Source organism: Pagrus pagrus (genome assembly GCF_965226575.1).
Source record: "Pagrus pagrus genome assembly, chromosome: 9".
Lineage (NCBI taxonomy): Eukaryota > Metazoa > Chordata > Actinopteri > Spariformes > Sparidae > Pagrus > Pagrus pagrus.
Genome location: NC_140193.1, coordinates 26660432 through 26680926, shown reverse-complemented (window position 1 = coordinate 26680926; position 20495 = coordinate 26660432). Strand labels below are relative to the sequence as shown.

The 20495-nt window shown below is 40.8% G+C and overlaps 3 protein-coding genes across 4 annotated transcripts in view; all 3 read left to right on the top strand.

Annotated features, from left to right (window-relative positions):
• The window catches only part of cryl1 (crystallin, lambda 1), a 30707-nt gene extending 27412 nt beyond the window's left edge, over positions 1-3295 (top strand). For both annotated transcript variants that reach the window (XM_084362836.1, XM_084362837.1), the window contains exons 8-9: positions 700-806; positions 2079-3295. In XM_084362836.1, coding sequence (XP_084218962.1) covers positions 700-806; positions 2079-2183 — 212 coding nt within the window. In that variant the 3' untranslated portion in view covers positions 2184-3295. The remainder of the gene's footprint in view (positions 1-699; positions 807-2078) is intronic.
• Positions 3296-6400: 3105 nt separating this feature from the next.
• On the top strand, positions 6401-12068 carry gjb8 (gap junction protein beta 8). Its single transcript, XM_084362525.1, has 2 exons — positions 6401-6516; positions 8587-12068. The coding sequence occupies exon 2, from the start codon at positions 8620-8622 to the stop codon at positions 9427-9429; it is 810 nt and encodes a 269-aa protein (XP_084218651.1). The 5' UTR covers positions 6401-6516; positions 8587-8619; the 3' UTR covers positions 9430-12068.
• A 4583-nt stretch (positions 12069-16651) lies between these two features.
• LOC311262468 (gap junction alpha-3 protein-like) lies at positions 16652-18082 on the top strand (the record flags this gene model as incomplete). Its single annotated transcript, XM_084361854.1, has 1 exon — positions 16652-18082. One exon carries the CDS (start codon positions 16652-16654, stop codon positions 18080-18082), a length of 1431 nt encoding a protein of 476 aa, XP_084217980.1.
• Between the last annotated feature and the right edge of the window lie 2413 nt (positions 18083-20495).

Here is a 20495-nt window from a genome sequence, read left to right as displayed (position 1 = left end):
GACCTTCCACACGTTTGTGTTACTAAGTTGGCATTAGCGAGGAAAACAGTAGTTAGTGGATGTAACTTTAGTTCATGTTTTGCCCTCTAGCTGCATTTTGTCGCAGCCACAGTAGAGCACATATTGTTTGATAGGCTAAAACGCTTATGACGGTATTGCTAAACCCATGTTGTGGCCGAGCAAGACACAGTATACCACCCACCCCTAACTGAAAGTTAAACTAAGACAGAAAGAGCCATAAAGAAGGACCTGAGAGTTATTTACAAGGTGTTCAACGTGCAGACTGAGCAGGCAGGAGTTTTGTCATTTCTGAATTACTGAAAAAAAGCTGAAACCGTCTTGTAGTTTTTATCTGTGGTTCCCTGTGGAGTCAACAAATTCAAGAGATTGAGGCTTGTCTAAAAATTGTGTTATAGCAAGCTAGCTCACATTTATTTAACCTAATTGATACCTTTGTTGTTGTTGTTGTTGTTGTTGTTGTTCTTACGGCTGTAACCATTGAAACGTTTGTAGTCTAATGCTGTTTCTTTCAGTCAATATCCAGTGTGCTTTACTTTTAATTGTTTGTTTACTGTACAAGAAGACCCTTTAAATGTGCTTTGGACACAATTATATTTTTATTTTATTAATTATATTTTATTTATATTGCCCATGTTCTCATTCCTGGCCTTCCTCCTCTGATCACCTGTCCTCTTTCAGGTTTAGAAGACTATATGAAACGTTACGGTGAGGGCATAACGAGGGTCCTGAACTCCTTTGGACCTGTACCAGACTTCACGGGCGAGGGGGCCAAGAGCATCTATAATGTAAGTGTGATGGCAGCAAATGACACTGAGCCCCACATTCACTTATGGTACCTCGCGATGTACTGTGTAAACGTAAAATGTAAAAGTATTTAAAAATATTTCTTCGAAATGATTCAGTCGAATGAACAGAATGTTTGTTGGTGGTGTCTTTAGTTCTGCATGACTGAAAGTCAAGAAGTCCTTCTCACCCGGCACTAAATAGCTCTCTCCTAAGTGGGCATTACTTAGTCACATGCTGTCACAGGCTGGTAAAATGTTAGCCACAGAAGGTCATCATGTGAGGAGACCCTGGGCCTGTGCAATAAATACTTTAAGGTAAACTAGTTTCAGGAGCAACAGCAGTCAGTGCTGTTTTCTTCAACCCAGTACATGAGTTTGTAGTTCTTCAGAAAGGCCTTTTCTCAGTTAGGACATTCCCTTTAAATAATGCTGTTGCAAGTTGACCAAATCAGTCGCATTTACAGTGTCCTGATTCTTATTCAACAGTTACATAGATTAACACTCAGAAATATCTACTGTGTCTAAAGTATGAAGACCGCAATGAATACAAGAACAAAATCCCACAACATTAACGTCGGCCTTCCTAGGTTTTCAAAGGAATACTCTAATGAAAACCTGTCAAATACCCCTTCTAGCTTTCCTGTAAACGCAAACCACTACTGTTACATAGTTTGTCTGCATCACCTGCAGTCCTGCCTTTAGCTCTAGACTCAACTCAGCTGCTAACACAAGAGGAGTCGCGCTAGAGAAGATTCTACCAGTTTGAAAAGTCCTCGCACTGCCGTCTTTGTCACAGCTTACTTTACTCTAGGCCTGTACACTATCCCCCCCATCTCCATTCCTACTGTGGAGGCAAAGCAACCAACATGTACCAAGGATGAGAACCATCAGCATGACTAACTGTGTTTACCAGAACACATGACAAATCCAGTGAGAACGTGGGAATCAGACATTGAGTCTCTCTGCCACCTGTGTTAGAGCCCGCTTACACCAAACATATGTTATCCAGTGTGACAATCGATGTGGTGGCTCCCTATGTTTTTACAAACAAACTAATATTATTCAAGCACAAAAGGATCAGTAAGGATCAGTTTCTAGTGAAAAAGAAAAACAGAAATGAACTGTATTTGTTTTATTATAATCATAGTGCTAGAGAAATAATTGATTCTCCAGTATGGCTGTCAGAGGGCGGTCCTGTCCCCTCAAAGCCTTCTAATCTTTGCTCTGACAATCTGCTTTTTCTCACATACGTTTCCTTCCTGATGTCCACAGGAGATGCGTGAGCTGATTCCCAGCGACCAGCAGCATCTGACAGCCAGGATTCAGAGGAGGGACCAGCTCCTCATGAATCTAGCCAAACTGAAGAAGGAGCACTAAGGCCTCATTCAGACCAAATCAGGGGTTGCGGCGAAAATGCCAGTCCTCCTGTTCATTTTGAGTGTGTGAAGTGCATTTAGTCCGCAGCCAATGAGGAGAAAAGACGCATCACCTTTGCAGCCAAAAATTTCCACTGAATCGACTTTTGGATTAACATAACCTGATGTCACGCTGCAGTGGCCAATCACATAAGCCGGCGATTAAGACCAGCTGTTCAACAAGCCTTTTACACTATATTTATAAAATGACTATAAATATAGGCTACTACTATGATAATTAGATGTTTTCTTATTAGTTGAAGCCTCTCTGGAAAAGTAGTTGCTCCTAAGCCGAGATCCTGAATCTGGCACTATTCAGTCGGATTCGTGAACCACATTATGATAATCTCCCAGGTGTGTACTCCTAATACAGCCGCACAACCCTGGGTTAATCGCCACAACGCCTGATTTGGTCTGAATACAAGGTCCGAAAGTGAAGAACACATTTTGTCTGATTATGATTGCTGCCAGACAATAGGAATCTTATTTCTTGATTATCTGTATGACCCCTGCAAGAGGTTTTCTGATCCCTCTTAGATTATAAATTGTAATGAAAGCAACAAATGGAAAACAAGAGAAGGCAAGTTCTGAAGAACTTGCGGTTGTGAATGCTGCCTGTTGAGAAGCTGACGCCAAATGCTCATTGCTGGATTTGAAAACTTTGAATAATGTCCAGGATATCTAAAAACAGTGAAAACATGTAGGGTTTGTTGAAAAGCTAAGGCCAAACTGAATTAGTGGCGTTAATTTATGTGAATTCTCGTCTGAAGAGAATTAAGCTTCCTAATGGTTGGGTGAGAACAAAGCATTAAAAATAGAATATAAGCTTTGTTGAACATACTGTAGGTTGTGAATGGCTCCTGCCTTCACAACCAAAGACTGAAATTTGACAGATAAGATTTCAGCAGACAGACACCTCATTTGATAAAAATGTCAATAATAACAATGATATTTCGGTTGGGACGAAAAGTTTGGTCGGAGCAATAATAAACATTTGAACATTATGAAAGAACTGAGGTTTGCAAAATAAGAGGAAGGGGGATCAATTTTAATAAAAATCATTTTCCAAATCTGCAGTATTTGTTATTTTTGTGTGCAATTTGATCTCAAGCTTACATTGTGGTAATTGAGAGACTGAATTTAAGACGATCATGTCACTAGGTGCTAGAGACCACATAATGGTGAAATTGTGTTTTGATAAATAAAAATAATGGAATCACACGTTTATGTCCATGTCCTCCCACCCCACAATTTTTATTAATGATAAACAATGACAGAGGGGCCATGTAAGGAGGATCTAAGTTTAATTTTAGTCAAATAAATAAATAAATTGTATTCTTTCAACTTAAATACACTTCATGTTTTCTCCTGGTCATCCATGCCCCCCTGCACTGGCTCCATGCCCCCCAGAGGGGCCCACGCCCCCATTGCCACTGACTTAATAGAAGGAAAATAAAACTATGAAATCACATATTAGATGAGAACTGAAGTGGCCTCTCTTCCCCCCAGCAGAACAAATCGATGATGTGCATAGCATTAGTTGGTTACAGATAGAGTCCTGGGTCCCATCAAACAATGAATGGGAACATGTCACGAGTGCGTCTTTAGGCCAGCTTTGACATTTCTGCTCTGATCATGTTGCAGATGTCATTTCACAGTGATTTTAAGTCAGCGTGACCATCACATGTGTCAAGTTGTCAACGCCAAAGCAAAAACATGAAATGTGTATAAAGTATTGATAAATACACAAGTATGTGTACAGGATGTGCATATACTGTATATAAAGTTTATACTGTATAAATAAGGGCTTTGACTAATGATTATTTTCATTGTTGATGCAATTAAGCGATTAGTTGTTTGCTCTATAAAAAATCTCAGAAAATGGTGAAAAATGTCGACCAGAAGCCCAAGATGACGTCCTCAAATGTCTTGTTTTGTCCACAAACCAAAGATATTCAGTTTATTGTCATAGAGGAGGAAATAAACCAGGAAATATTCACATTTAAGAAGCTGGAATCAGAGAATTCTGACTGTTTAAAAAACAGCAACTATTTATATAACTCTTCATGTCTCTAAAATGGAAACATGAAATGAGCACTGATTATTCTAAGTGCTGTATCGTAGGCAACTGGACGTGTTTCAGTTTCTTGAAGATGTTTCACCTCTCATCCAAGAGGCTTCTTCAGTTCTAACTAACTGGAGGGGAGTTACAGGCTTCTAAACTCTGTGTGGGAGTGTCCTTACAGAGCCGTTAAGGACACGTGTGAGCTCTGAGTTTCAGAGTCGTTAGGGCCACTTGTGGGTCGTTGATCCAACCGGCCTTCATGTGGGCTGCTAGGGCTAGGTGAGCCCAGGTGTGAATGATTGTTAAGCTGTCTGTGGAGAGGACTCAGTACAGTATTGTAGATGAGTGATGTTGTAGGCCACCTCTTCTGTTCAAAGACGGTTGTTCCAGTTTGACATAGATGGATTCCTTTACTCCTCTTTCAAACCATCTGTCTTCTCTGGCTAAAATGCTTACATTGTTGTGCTCAAAGGAATGATTTTTCTCCTTCAGATGTAAGTGGACAGCAGAGTCTTGACCTGAGGAGTTTGCCCTCCACAGGAGTGTGGGTGATCTCAAGAGTTTAAAAGCCTGCAAACTCCCCTCCAGTTGTAGTTCTGTGTAGTATTTATGTAGTTCTATGTAGTATTAATGCAGTTCTGTGTATTATTTATGTAGTTCTGTGTAGTATTATTGCAGTTCTGTATAGTATTAATGTAGTTTTGTGTAGTATTAATGCAGTTCTGTGTAGTATTAATGTAGTTCTGTGTAGTATTTATGCAGTTCTGTGTAGTATTTATGTAGTTCTGTGTAGTATTTATGCAGTTCTGTGTAGTATTTATGTAGTTCACTGTAGTATTTGTGTAGTTCTGTCACATCTTGAAGTTATTTGGTCCTGCATAAAAAAGTGCAGAAAGAAATAGTTAATTTAAAAAAATCCTAAACAATGATGGAGTAATTCAACATTTTTGATTTTTATATATATACACACACACACACACACACACACACACATATATATATATATATATATATATATGTGTGTGTGTGTGTGTGTGTGTGTGTGTGTGTATCAACACTTTCACATATTAAAGTTTCAAGGAAATTAAAATAATCCTTCTTGGGAAAATCTACGGTCAGAACAATGCAAGAAGTGGGTTTTTCAGCTCTGAACTTATATTTAACAAAATGTGTGGCACTCATTTTTTTATTCAGCACCAAATAACTACATTTATACTACACAGAATCAGAATTTGGCTGCAAGAAAGTGAAAACTAATGAAGATATGAATTTGAAATTGACAATGAATTGAAGATGACTTAATTCTGATTTTAACAAAATACTTCCTGTTATTAATTTGATGACTGTAACCATTCAGCAACAACTATTTAAATGAGTACATGTTGTAAATTATCCTTAGGGTCTCTTGGATATTATCAAATTATATATATACATATAAATAAAGCACAAAAATAGGCTCAACTTCTTCTTATGGAAACTTAAGAAGGTTGAGTTCAACTGTTAAGTTCCATATAGCTTTTACAGAGGAGCAACAGAAAGCATCCTGACTGGAAACATAACAAGCTGACATGGTTCATCACGCCCCAGGACAGGAAGGTTCTACAGCGGGTGATAAAAACCACCAGAACATCACTGGTACCATCTACAGAGCATCAGTGACATCAGTGGAGTGAGATGTCTGCACAGAGCCCAAAGGACACTTCAAAACAACACCCACCCAGTCACAGTCTGATATAAAGATAAAGAAGTATCTGCTGCTGTACCACCAGACTACAGAGCAGCTACTGTGCTGTGTTAGTTTATGTCAGCAGACTCCATTTCTAAACTACTGTTAGTTACTGTTAGGCTTTGTTAGCGGAGCGGAGAGAGGCACTGAGAGGAGAACATGCATTTTATTGGGAATGCTTAAACAACGGAAACTTCTGTCTGATGATTATGAAACTGTAGTCCCCATGCAGACACACAGAGGAGAGGAGGCTGGTGACCTGTGGCAGCTAGAGTCAGCCTTGCCTCCTACAGGCTGTGTCTTCCATGGGTTTCAGGAAGGCCCCACCCTGAGAGGGAGGGATGATGACAAAACTCCAAGACACCTGTGCACTCGGCTTAAAGTCAAACGTCGTCCCCAGCAGTCGGGACAGTTGTCCTCAGATCACAGAAGAAGGAAGGATTAACTTGTTTTTCCCTTCATGGGACATTATTGAGATATTTTGGATTTTCTCTACAGAGACAGGTGAGTTCTTGGTTTTATAACCTGCGACTTCAGATGTGTGATCTCACTGCACTTTACCCTGAATTCCGAGTATGTACGGATGATAAACGTACTGCTGCTTATAGTATCGATAGGATATTAACAGTATGATGTCGGGCTTCCGTTTAATAAGTGTGTGGTCCCACTGGTGAGCATGATTCATGTCTGAAAACAACTTTATTTTACTTATCCAGTCCCCAAGAGTCAGAATACAGTAAAGAGCGCAACTTGACTGTTAACGGATCTTCTGTAATCTTCGAGGTAATTACTGCGAACAGATGAATTTATTTTTATGGACAGAGAGAATAAAAAAGAGGACAGATTATAATGTTTCAAGATGAGACTCTCTCCTGCGATTCACCCAAGACAGGACACCTTCATTTATTTCTTACTGGACAACTTCTATAGAAAATAACTGCCATGAAGTACGAGTAGCCGACAGTAATAGTACTACTATAGGAGAAAAGTAACGCGCCTTTTAAAGTAGATCATTTAATAGATTTGCAAAGTGATTATCATTCTAATAATGAATATAAATAATCAGATGATAATGGTGATGATGGTAATAAGTGGGAGGCACACTGCACATCCTGATCTGGGTAAAGAAAAAGTGCTCTACACGATGCAGTGATGGGATGTAATTAAGTACATTAACTCAAGTACTTTAAAAGTATAATTTAGTATTTCCGTTTGCTACTTTATACTTCCACTCCAGGAAAATATTGTACTTTTCACTCCACTATTATTTGATAACTGTAGTTACTAGTTACTTTGCAGATTACATGCTGCATCAGAGCCGAAATACCACATTACGAAATTATTTTTATTTTAGTGGCTGATGAATAAAAAAGGCACCGATTCCGATAATCAGAAAAATATTGGCCGACAGTATATACATACATGATTATATGTATAATTTACTTTTAATTACACTCTACATTTATACTTCAGTACATTTGATGCCAGAACATTACTTTTGATACTTAAGGACATTTAATATCAGATACAGACTTTTACTCGATAACTTTAGGAATGAATGACTTTCACTTTTAGCAAAGTAATATATCAGAACAATATCTTTACTTTTACTTAAGTATGACTTTTGGGTACTTTTTACAAAACTGATCAGAGGAAAATCAACAACTTTCCCATGTTGGCTGCATCATTATCTGACTGCTAAAAATGGATGCTTTAAATCAGGGGTGCCAAAACTTTTTTCCTTGGAGGACCAAAACTGAAAAATGGTTAAACAGCTAAAAGCAAACATCTATTATGTTATGTTAAGTTTCCTTAATTGACTGATTTCCTTCACTTTGATCCTACCTATGAAAAGAGCATTTTAACCCCACAAAATCTGTTTATATTACATAATTTGTATTTTATTTAATTAATTCATTTTTAGAAACATCTGATGGACCAAATCAAACCTTATGCAGGCCACTTTGGCCCACGGGCCCTTCTTTGGGCAGTGCTGCTCTACATAGCATAGCACGAAAAAGCCATACATACTGTAAGACCCTGGTGACAACTCTATAATTAGGTCCCCTGGCCTTTGACTTCATAGTGCCAGATCTATCATGGACGGGTTACCCCATATCTTACCTGGTAGATGGTAGAGCATGTTCCCCATGTACAATGACTGAGTCTTTAGCAGCCGCCCGAACTGCAGGTCTTTGCTACATGTCATCCCCCGCCTCTCCCTCTCCCTTTCTCTCGCTACCTCTCTGCCTCTCCTGTCACACCATCAGCTGTACTATCAATAAAGGCTCCAATAAATAACAAAAAAAAAAACCCTAGACCAACATAGACCTGGTCCTCTGTGTCCCAGGGTTTGGGTCTGTTTTCAGCCCTGCCATTAAAAGTGATTGTTTGTCAAGAATAGTTATCCCCTCTACAACACATGGTTCAAAATCATAAAATGATGAAAAGACAAACCACTCAGAAAGGATTTGTAGGCAACATGGATTTTCTATGAAAGAGGTAGTTTCTCATATGTCCTTCATCAAAACACTGGATTTTTCTAGACTGTTAACCTTGTTCTGCCTTCCACAGGTTGTCTGAGCCTCCAGAGTCCTCTTTGCCACGATGAGTTGGGGGGCACTCTATGCCCAGCTGGGCGGCGTCAACAAACACTCCACCAGTCTGGGAAAGATTTGGCTTTCTGTGCTTTTCATCTTCCGCATCACTATTCTGGTTCTGGCTGCTGAGAGCGTCTGGGGGGACGAGCAGTCAGACTTCACGTGCAACACACAGCAGCCCGGCTGCAAAAATGTCTGCTACGACCACTTCTTTCCTGTGTCGCACATCCGCTTGTGGTGCCTGCAGCTTATATTTGTGTCCACGCCTGCTTTGCTGGTGGCCATGCACGTGGCCTACAGGAAACGTGGGGATAAGAGGACCATGCTGGCCTCCAACGGCACGGAGAAGATGACGGACACTGACCTGGAGACTCTGAAGAGGAGGCGTCTGCCAATCACAGGCCCGCTGTGGTGGACCTACACCTGCAGCTTGTTCTTCCGGCTCATCTTTGAGGGTGGCTTCATGTACGCACTGTACTTTGTCTACGACGGCTTCCAGATGCCCCGGCTAGTGAAGTGTGAGCAGTGGCCCTGCCCCAACAAGGTGGACTGCTTCATCTCCAGGCCGACAGAGAAGACCGTCTTCACCATCTTCATGGTGTCCTCATCTGCCATCTGTATGGTGCTGAATATTGCTGAGCTTTGCTATCTCATCGTCAAGGCGCTCATGAGATGCACGACCAGGTCAAACAAGAGGAAAAACAATTACAGCAACACAGACAGCGTGACGCGGGATAACGCCCTTCTACAGAACAAGAAGAACGAGATGCTGTTGTCTTCCTCCACAGATACAACCAGCAACAAGACCATGTGTTGAAGGGACAGCCATCAGTGGTGGAGGGCTTCCAGAGGAGAAGATAGGCATGAACTGTACATCCAACAACCCCTAGTGGTCATAGTTTGTGTCTGAAGTTTGGTAATTAGGCTCTAAATCTGAGCATCGGCAAGAATTGTCTCACAGCTTCTGAAGCAGATTTTGAGACGATGGGAACTTAAAATTACCACAACAGAAATTAGTTTAGTGAGACAGCAGCAAAAGTAGTTGTAATGACCTACTTTCTACATTTATTTGTAGGGAAATCACTGTTTAATAGTGATGCCACATACGGCCTTATATTTGCCACCAAGGCAGTCAGATGTTTTTCCCTGAGGCAAAAAATTATAATAATCAAAAATGATGAATATATATAGAGAAAATGTGTGTAATTTCAAATCTGGAAGAATTCCCACCTGTGCGTGTGTTTGTGTTCTCAGAAAAAAGAACACTGTCTTACTTCACATATGTGGATCTTCCACATTACAACACGTCACCTTACTTTCCTTACAATGGGTGATTGACAAGTCGTTTTAATTTATTGTTCACAGTTTGAAGTTGCTTGAATGTGCTGAGCATTGCACGAGTGTCTGACCAGGGTTTAGACCAGAGAAGAATGAGCCTACGCTGACATCTAGTGGTTCACAGTGGAACCCCTTAGAGCACAAACTCCTTCCTCAAAGCCTGAATGATCTCTTTAGTGTTCAAGGAGAGGAAGGAAAACATATGAAGTTATGTAAAGTGAAGCAGAAAAGGGTCCAAGTGCCTTTTGTTATTATTACATTTTAGTGTCTAGTTTACAAGAGCTGACATTTGATTGATGTTTTGCAGTAACTGTTAAGAGCAGATGAGTTTTTATGATCCTGCTGTATTGAATCAATCTGTAGCATGAAGTTAAGTTTTTAAAAAATAGTTGAATGACACCAATAATGCTAGTTTTTCATTTTTGTGTTTATTATTATTGAGAAGAGTGTTGCACAGAATATAATTATGCTGATAAAGAATTTATATAACATGGTGAAATCTTACAGCACAGTAGTCTGACAGATTTGATGCTGATCAATCAAATCAGAATGTCTTCCGTGTTTTACTTGAACTTAATATATTTGAAATTGAAGTTTTACAGGAGCTGAATAACTTAAACACACTGAGAATATGTTAATTTTCACACGTGCATGTCAGGTGGTAAAAATATGAAACATATTTATTTGAACTGTAAAAGAAGTGATTACTCCTCAGTCAGCAAGTGCTAGAAACCTCCAAACATCAGATTTGACAACTGTGAATTATTTGCTTTGAACTGAAATTGCAGAGTTGATCTGGATATCAAAAAGTTTCAAAAGAGGCAAAAACAAATGACACAAATATTAATTCAGATATACAAGCTACAAGATAAAAAGGCACATTTATTATCATTTTTTAAATCACAAGGATTTAAAAACAAAACAATGTTTGATTCTTCTGATATCTTCTGTCGGATGGCATCAGGGTGAACAGACTGTGGTGTTTCAGTCGCCCCGCTTGAGGTTTGTGATACAAGTCTATCAGGCTTCTAGTGATTTCCAGACAAAATCCAATTAATTTGTGACTCAATATTTTTGCATTTAGTAACATTTGTTTTTGCCTCCTGATGATGCTGTTACCCTCCAAAATACAATCTATCAAGTTAGACACCTTCAAAAATTGGCAGCTGCTCTTGAAGGTTCTATATAATTAGAGACTGATTCCTTCACCCAATATTCAAGTATTGTTTTCATAGATACACAGATTCAAATGAGTCTCCCTCTCAGTTACCATCTGGCTAACATTCAGACCGTCCAGAAGTTGTCCTGCTCCTGTGTCATTTGGACTTGTGTTGTTGTTGCAGTGCATACTGACCCCAGCTGGCTGTATCAGCTTTCAGCGTGTGCCTTATTTTAGCCACCACACTAATCACTGCTCGACCTCTTAATGCGAGGAACTACGGCCGATGTCAAAGTGAAAATGTCTTTGTCCTCCATCTCTCCAGGAATAGCTGAGTTGGATTAGTCACATCTGTGTGGGTAAAAAATACCCTTATGTGAACTGAGAATAGTGATTTGGTGATTAGAAAAGATTGGAAAGGGGTGTGTGAGACAAGGTGGACAATCAATTAGATGTGCCAATTCCCAAAATAATAGAAGGACGAGTTGTTTACTGACATTACATAACTCGTAATAACAACATGAAGTGTAATGTTGACATGTTTTCAGTGGGTGAGAAAAGTTTTCAACAATTATCCAAAAAATGCCAAGTCTCAGACAAAGCATGACTTTATTATGATTCTTAAAAATGAGTTCTGTTTTGTACGTTTGCTCTGCATTGACCTTTGACTTCTTGCTTTCTGTTACAGCGACAGTGACAGTCTGATGCTACATTTGTGATAGCAAACATGTGTAGAAGACATTGTTTTTAAAAGGGACGAGCCGGATCAGTCCAGTCCCAGGAAGTTCTTTTTAACATTTTTCTACTCAGATTTCTTCCAAAATCAAGGTTTAATAGTCTGCTTTTAACAGCAACAATGTACTAATGAACAGACGCTTTCTAAGCAAGAAATGAAGAGATTACATGTTTGTGATTGTGTTTTGTACCTAAGTTTTTATTACACTCGCACTTTGATCACATTTTGCTCTTTGAGACTTTTTTTTCATAAATCAGTAAAAACAAAATGTTGTGGCTCAAAGTTTGTTGACAGTGTTTCTGTTAGTGTGTCTCACATATAGTATAATACCACACCTTCCTGCAGCTACCCATGAACCATTGGGGCATATGAGGTCATCTTCCTTTTTAAATCAATTTTCTGGGTGATGCAGTAACATTTTAGTCTGCTCAGAGAGCCTTGCATCATGCTTAAAGTTTTGTCTTTAACTGCCTGATATCAGGTTTTTATGAATCTTTTAAACCAGAGTCTTAACTATAATATATAAAGACACAGACAATATGTTAATCTAAAAAATAAATGAAAAAATCTGCTAAGCTATGACAGGCATCTATGCACTGCCGTCCAAAATAATTCTAAACAAATGTAATGGTTATCACAAGTAAATTTCATTATCATTACTACCAGTTTTAATACTATGGCCGACTGTAGTGGTTTGTGCAAACATTGTCGACTGCTGTGGTGAGGTGCAATCAATGTCAGACACTGTGCTTGTGTAAGCAAGGTAACACAATTCAGAGGAAGAACAGTCAGTGATTTAATAATATAAATTGAGGAACATAGATTTATGGAATGATGCAGGCAAAGGCAACAACCAGAAGGCAGTCCAAACACAAGTCAACAAATCCAATGGAGAGCATGTAAAAAAACATAAATCCACAAAAAAATTAAAGGTCCAGTGAACAAAGCAAAGATTTCAAAATCACAGGCTGGAGAAACACAAAGAAGAGGCTACAACACTGGAACAAAGTACAAGGATGAACTGCCACAGACTGAAGAGACACACCTGTGTACTCTACTGAGGGGGAGGGGTCACAAGGGACAGGAGAAACCAATCGAGGGCGTGGCAGAAAATTAAATCTGGCAGGAAAACACACAAAGACAGGAAGTAAAACAAAACTTGACATAAAATGAGACTTTCTCGAGTTGAAAAATGATCTTTAAAGTTGACAAACATCAGGTGTTGGCCTAATTCATTGCTCAGTTCAAACAGGATAAAATAATTATTTGTCTTTCGCCTTTAACTAATGTACATATTCTTTCTGAAAGAAGGTTTCATGGTTGACTTAACATGAGGAGAATGAACTTTAAAAATAAAACAGGAAATAATTCAACTAAAACTCCAAATTAGGACAGTACTGTCTTTCTTTTTCCTAACTATAAAGATGTACTAAAGAGTGGAAAACTAGAATATAATTTAAGTGTTACATTGGCTATGTTAAATGGTTGTCATCTCACAAAGTCATGTCAAAATCTTGGCAGTATGTCTGCTGGCTAGAAAACATGCTGTGCATTTGTTACCTACAGTAACAGGCCATATATTTTAGCATACCTGCCAGCTTTGTATAACACTGCACCAATAATCACACTTCACCTCAACCATGTCAATGTCAAGACTGAAACTGGAACTGTGAAAATACATCATATTTTGCTTAAAAACAAAAAATAAAAACAGAAAATGGAGTGGAAACAAACGTTTTTGGTGAAAATCGGCCAATTTGTGCTAGCAGGCGGCCAACTATGGTGCTCAGGGACATACTCAACTAATGTTAATATTAATATCTCTATTGTGTTATATTTGTCAGAAAGCACACATGAGGTCTAAGTAAAGGGTAATAAATAGTTGATCCCATGAGTCTGTGAATCTTTACATTTTTTGGAATGCCAGGGAATATGTCTTTGAATTTCGGTGGGGACCCTCAGCAGATTCTGCCCCACTTTTTGGATTTTGGCTTTAATTTAACTGGACAGAGAGTAGAGTGTGTCTTTATAGCGACCTTATAATTTTAATGGTGCTATCTAATAAGATATGGTAGCTATTAGGCCTACTATGTTTGAAAACTTTAGTCTACATTTTGAAGGGTTGAGGGAAAACTTTTCAAGGTTCAGATCATGGTCAGGTAATGGTGCAAAACAAATAAATAAAATCAATTAAATATTGTGCCAAAGTTTTGGGAACGCTATTGCGCACATTTTTGTCAACTTTTGCGCACATTTTGGACAGGTTTTGGGGAGGTTGGCAGGGGCGTGGTGTGACTCCGGACAGGCTGATGACTCTGTGGATTCACTCATGCATGGTCACACAATGTGACAGTCCAGACATGGCTGGAAACGGGAGGCAGCTCCGTCTAACCAAGCCCCATCTCCGACTCCAAGCGGCCTCCAAAAACTAACAACAACAAAGGAAAACTTTCCTTTGCGCACGTTAGCGGGCCCGGGACAGACAGCCAGACTGAGCACACGCCTGGAGAAGTTTGTGCATGAATGAGTTTGAGAGGCAGCAGTTAGAAAAGAGTTTGTTGAGCTGACAGGGAGGCGACAGGTTGCGGGTTTGGGATCAGGGAGACAGAGGGAGGGTCGCTGCAGCCGCGGGAGGTCTACACGCTTTTCAACGCACTCAAATGATGGCACCAATGATGGCAGAAGGATTTGCTTTTCGTTTTTAAGTATGACATCTCCGGTCTAAAGGTATGATGGCCCGACACTGCTGTATTTAAATAGGAGTACAGTTAGACGAGATAGATGAAGAACGGCGCGTTATCAGGTAATTAAGAGCTGCTTCAGTTGTACTAAACAGGAGTGAGACAAAAGCCTGACAAAGCTCAGAGAGTGTGTGGACTCTGGCACACTCTGTATTGTCAGCCTGGCAGGTATGGCTTTGTATTTGAACCTGTCTGTTACATTCATCACCATCCGACAGAAATGCCACAAATACCTGTGAAACCGAGGAAAGCTGATTCAAAGATTGTGTCTAATAATTCAGTCATCAGAAGGTCAAACACAACTTTATGACTCTGAGGTTAACTGCTACAGTAACCCCAACTACATACAGCCCAGTATTTACACAAGCTACTTCAAATAGAAACTGTTTCCATACATTTAAGACTATTTTCAGCTGTTTTTTAATTTTTGAACCAGGCTACAACTACAAGTTGTTTCTAGATGCAGATACATTTAAATATTTCATGAAAACATGCACATAACTTTTTATGTGATATTTAGTTCAGCGTTTGATGAACTACTTTTGGACTGCTAACCCTTTAAACAGCAAGCGAATGAATTACTGTTTGACTAATGCTTTTCTCTTCCAGGTGTCATACATATTGTGAACCCTAGTCGATGGATTTATTACCTTTAATACAAGAATATTTTAGTAAGTTGCTCACTCTGTGTGTAAGTGTGTGTGTGTGTGTCAATTTGTTGTATGAATATTGTTTGTTCCATGCAGTCTACAGAATACTGTCTAAAAGAACAGCAACAGGTGCTTATTTGCTCAATACACAATACAATTTATCCCCCATCTGTCCCATAAGAGGACAGATGAGGCAAGACAACTGTAAATATACAGTTGTTTTACCCAAACATTATAATTTAGTATTAGTATTAAATCTTCGGCATCAAATGACAGATGAGAATATAAGTCAATGGACAGAAAAGTAGTTGACAACACTGTGTCATCACTGATTGAGCAACATTACCAAACAGCTTCAGCTTTAAATGTGAGCATTTGCTCATTTTCTGTTTTATACAACTGTTTTTGAACATATTTGGGGTTCGGACTATTGAAAAAAACACATTGTTTGAAGACATTGACATGGGTCCTCAGAAGGTGTAATGGTTATTTTTCTGACATTTTAAATTTGATTAGAAAAAGATTAATTGATGACTTCTGTGTAAGTCTTTTCAAACTGAAAAATTCCGCAGTTTTAGAAACTTAAAAACAGCTTCACTCTTAAATCTCACCAGAATTTGTCTCGCAGGTATTACATGATTAACTTTTTTTATTACAGTAACATTTTTCTGTTTGTTCCCAGTGGCTTTAGTTTTACAGTTGAGAGGGAGAGCTGAAGGGAGGGTGGCCTGTATGTGTGTGTGTCAGTATTTGTTTCTGTGTGTGTGTGTGTGTGTGTGTGTGTGTGTGTGTGTGTGCGTGTGCGTGTGTGTGTGTGTGTGTGTGTCTGTGTGCATGTGTCACACCAGAGCCCCATCTCTGCTAAATGCTGTTTTCGAACATTATAATGTTGATCTCAGCACATGCCTGCTGGGCAGTGGAGCGAGCAGGTGAGAGAGAGAGACAAGCCTGACATAGAGGGCGAGGGAGAGAGAGAGAAAGGGAGAGTGAACCAGGGTTCAGTCTAACAGGTGGCCTATACAGTAAATGAGCGGCTAAAAAGCGTCTGATTGGAGCGAATGCTGTGTTTCGATTTGTTTTCGATATCCGACGCCGACGTGGCAGTTTTTCTATAAAGACCTTGTTCTGCTAAGCGTTTTGATGAAAAAGAGAAATATGTCGGAGTCTAGTCGACACCTCCACTCTCATCCATGTCCTTGTGTCGTCTTGTGTGTTCGTTTGAGTAGAGAGTTTAACCTCAGGGTAAGGCCTTACATGATACTCTGACCAACTTTAAGTGCTTTCAACAGATTCCTAAACATGTCCTGGTAACTTTCTCTCTCTGTCTGTCTGTTTGTCCTCTTTTTGTTTTGCCACTCCTCCTGTCTTTGTCCACTCCAGCCTGTACTTTCTCCATAGGCTAGAAATCTTGAAGCATGGGCGACTGGAGCTTTCTGGGGCGGCTGTTGGAGAACGCTCAGGAGCACTCAACGGTCATCGGCAAAGTCTGGCTGACTGTCCTCTTCATCTTCAGGATCCTGGTGCTGGGGGCTGCAGCTGAAGAAGTCTGGGGCGATGAGCAGTCCGACTTCACCTGCAACACCCAACAGCCTGGTTGCGAGAACGTTTGCTACGACGAGGCCTTCCCCATCTCGCACATCCGCTTCTGGGTGCTGCAGATCATCTTCGTGTCCACGCCAACTCTCATCTACCTGGGCCATGTGCTACACATCGTCCGCATGGAGGAGAAGCGGAAAGAGAAGGAGGAGGAGACGCGCAAAGCAAACAGGTTCCAAGAGGAGAAAGAACTCCTTTATAGAAATGGTGGAGAAGTTGGAGGAGGAGGAGGAGGAGGCGGCAAGAAGGAGAAGCCACCAATCAGGGACGAGCATGGCAAAATCCGTATCAGAGGCGCATTGCTGCGTACCTATGTGTTCAACATTATTTTCAAGACCCTGTTTGAAGTGGGATTCATTTTGGGCCAGTATTTCCTCTATGGCTTCCAGCTGAGGCCCCTGTACAAGTGTGCACGTTGGCCCTGCCCCAACACCGTTGACTGCTTCATATCGAGGCCCACTGAAAAGACCATTTTTATTATATTTATGCTTGTGGTGGCTTGCGTGTCTCTTTTGCTGAATTTGTTAGAGATCTATCACCTTGGATGGAAGAAAGTTAAACAGGGCATGACAAATGAGTTTGCCCCCGACCACGAGTCGCTGCGCCGCGTCGACATTGCAGAGCCTGAGTGTTTGGCCTCGGCCTCCAGAACTGCCCCATCCAGCCTCAGCTACCCTCCCAACTACACAGATGTGACGGCGGGCAGCGGGGCATTCTTGCCGCCCATGGGGCCAGCAGCTGTGCCCTCAGCAGCGGAGTTCAAGATGGATGACCTCCAGCAGGAGCAGTCCCTCCGCCAGCCTTCCCCCTCTTCCCACTACTACATCACCAACAACAACCACAGGCTGGCCACACAGCAGAACTGGGCCAACCTGGCCACCGAGCAGCAGACTCGGGAGATGAAGGCCACCTCTTCCTCCCCATCCTCCTCTTCCTCCACCAGCACCAAGAACGAGCAGCAGCAGCAGCCCGTCGATGCTGCGCTGCTCCTTCCCACCAGCAACACCACCAGTAACACCAACATCACCAACACAACCGCCAATGTCGCCTCCAGCAGCAGCAGCCCTGGCACTGTTTCCAATGCAGGCAGCTGGGGTGGGGGGAAGAGCGACCAGGAGGATGGCCACGTCACCACCACCACAGCAGAGATGCACGAGCCCCCAGTAACGGTCAGCACAGACCCCCGGCGGCTCAGTCGGGCCAGCAAGAGCAGCAGCATCAGGGCCAGACCAAGTGACCTGGCTGTCTGAATCTCTTCAGCCCTTTCATGTCCCTAAACCCTCCCAGACCAACACCCCGCTTCCCCCAACCCCACCCCATACACGGTGATTCTCAGACAAAAAAAAAATCACAGGCATGCATAAAGCAAAAAAAAAAAGCAAAAAAAAAAAAAAAGACAAATAAAAAAACCCAGAAGAAGGCAAGGTGACAAGAGACAGGACAGCAGGACAGCAGGACAGCAGGACAGCGTGAAACGACCTGATCAGCAGCAGTTGTTTATTCAGTGCAATCGGTGAGTTGTAAAGTAGTTGAGGCAGGTTTGTGTTTTTGGTTGGTCTTAATTTAAGCGCACAAAATGTGATCATGCAGTGCTATAAAGTTGGAAGGCTCCGCTCGCAGCGGTGGACGGAGCGAAAGACATTGTGATGTCACAATTTTGCTTCAAAATGGACACATCTCGCCAACGTGTTCGGTTTGGGGGAAGATCTCATGGTGTTACTCTATTTTTTCCTTCTTTTTGTTCTGCCTAAAGGACTTACTCCAAATGAAAAGGATCCTTTGTTAAAACAATGACTGAATATTCTTTTTATTTCATCTGGAGGAAGCAGAGGTAGCTGGCAATGTTGTACAGATCAGTTATAGCCAGACAATTCGCTCATATATCTTGTCCATCATTTTTATCTGGTTTCACAGTCAAACTCAAACGTGCACTTCGTCTTGCACTTCTTGTCAACAGGTTGTTCCAGCGTTTGTCCTTTGACCTGGAAGGTCTTTTGCTGCAGCACTTCCTGGATTTTCTGAACAGACACCTGCTGTGTTAAACATTATTCATCCAGGAAGTCATTTTCTCAACAAACATTATATGTATTGTGTTCCTTGTAGTTGTGCATGCCAGCGTCTGAAACTACAACTCACCGATTCACTGACAAATATGCATGGCAAAGTTGGTCTTACCCATGATCCATTGCAGCGCTTCCTGCAGAGACAATCAATATTGCAATTGAGAAGGAACGGGTAGAAATGGACAGAAGTGATATTCCCAGAGTCCTCAGAATAAACACACATAGGCGCAGTGTGGACAGGATGTGGGTCAAAGCAGCTGGTAGAAATCATCCTGTGATGTCAGGAATGCACCTGGGTCTCCACCAACACCACACTGTCAATAACCCAGAGATCAAAATGTTCCCACCATGCTGTTAGTTTACAAAAGACGGAAAAAGGAGCAGAGTCCCTTACGCCTGCCTCTGTCAGCGTCGCCTTCAGTCAACATACCTGAAAAGAAACTGAAGATATTGCCTTCAAAGAATCTCATTAAAGAATATCAATATTCTCCTTGTTCACCCATACGAACAACCTCCCAAAGCTCTTTGCGTAGACTTGAAACTGCTCAATATTTAGTTAGATAGTTGGAAGATATTTTTGCCCTCAAACCCACGGCCCCCTTTTTGATCATCACACCTAAAGATTGAGAGCAACTTTGGGAGTTAAATGATTTTCACCATCACACATTTCATGTGCTTCTTCATTGGTTTTATTCTGAAAAGTGCTATTTTTTTAAAACTGAATTGAATTTTACTCATAAATTGCATTCTTGTAGTAGTCAGTTTGTGATTGCGAAACAGCTACAATTAAAAAAGACAAAATGACTGGCGTTGCGTTTAAAACGCCAAGGTGCAGTCGACCTTGACGGCTTCTATTTTGTTGTGTTCATCTTGATTCTTAGAGATCTTTAGAAGCCCAAACTTTTAACTGAATTCATCCGCAGCCGCAGTCCCCTGTCTCTGTTGTTTTACTGTGCTGTTTGGTTCATTCACAACCCAGGCACTCACTTTCAAAAAGCTTTTCTTTTCTTTTTTTAACTTTGCAACAACCTTAATCCACTGTATTACCTGTGAGTTGCAAGTACACTGTGAAAACTCAATCATCTGCATTGGACATAGGGCACAGGGCATACGATTAAGCACTACTATGTTTGTGCAAAGTATTCAATAGGAACAATACTTTTCCAGCAGTTAATGTGCAGGTTGATACACTGGAGTAAGAGCAGCGCAAAGTGGTACCAGCTGTTTTTTTCATTTTGCGGGGGAGGGGGATTACAAAATGATGGCACTGTATGGTGTAAGAGTATCTGTACCCATATAGGTTTATAATGTTTAGTACCGTATCTTACTTCAGTTGCTTAAATGACATTTAGTGCAAACAGAAGCACAAAGAGGAGAATATACACCTACACAACACATAGGTAAAACGAAGCCTTTCCCAATCTGTGTTTCTTGTTCAAAATGACAAAAAAAACTTTGTTATCTGCATTTGTTCTTGATCCCTAAAGTTTACATTTTGGTAGTTGATAAAGATTTGCACATTTAGGAAAGAAAATTGCTGTTCTACAATGCTAATATTGGTAGTGATAGAGAGAGAAAGAGAGAGTGAGAGAGCAAGAGA

Excerpts from the sequence above, each read along its gene's own strand:
- gjb8 (XM_084362525.1), top strand. The coding sequence starts at position 8,620 with ATGAGTTGGGGGGCACTCTATGCCCAGCTGGGCGGCGTCAACAAACAC.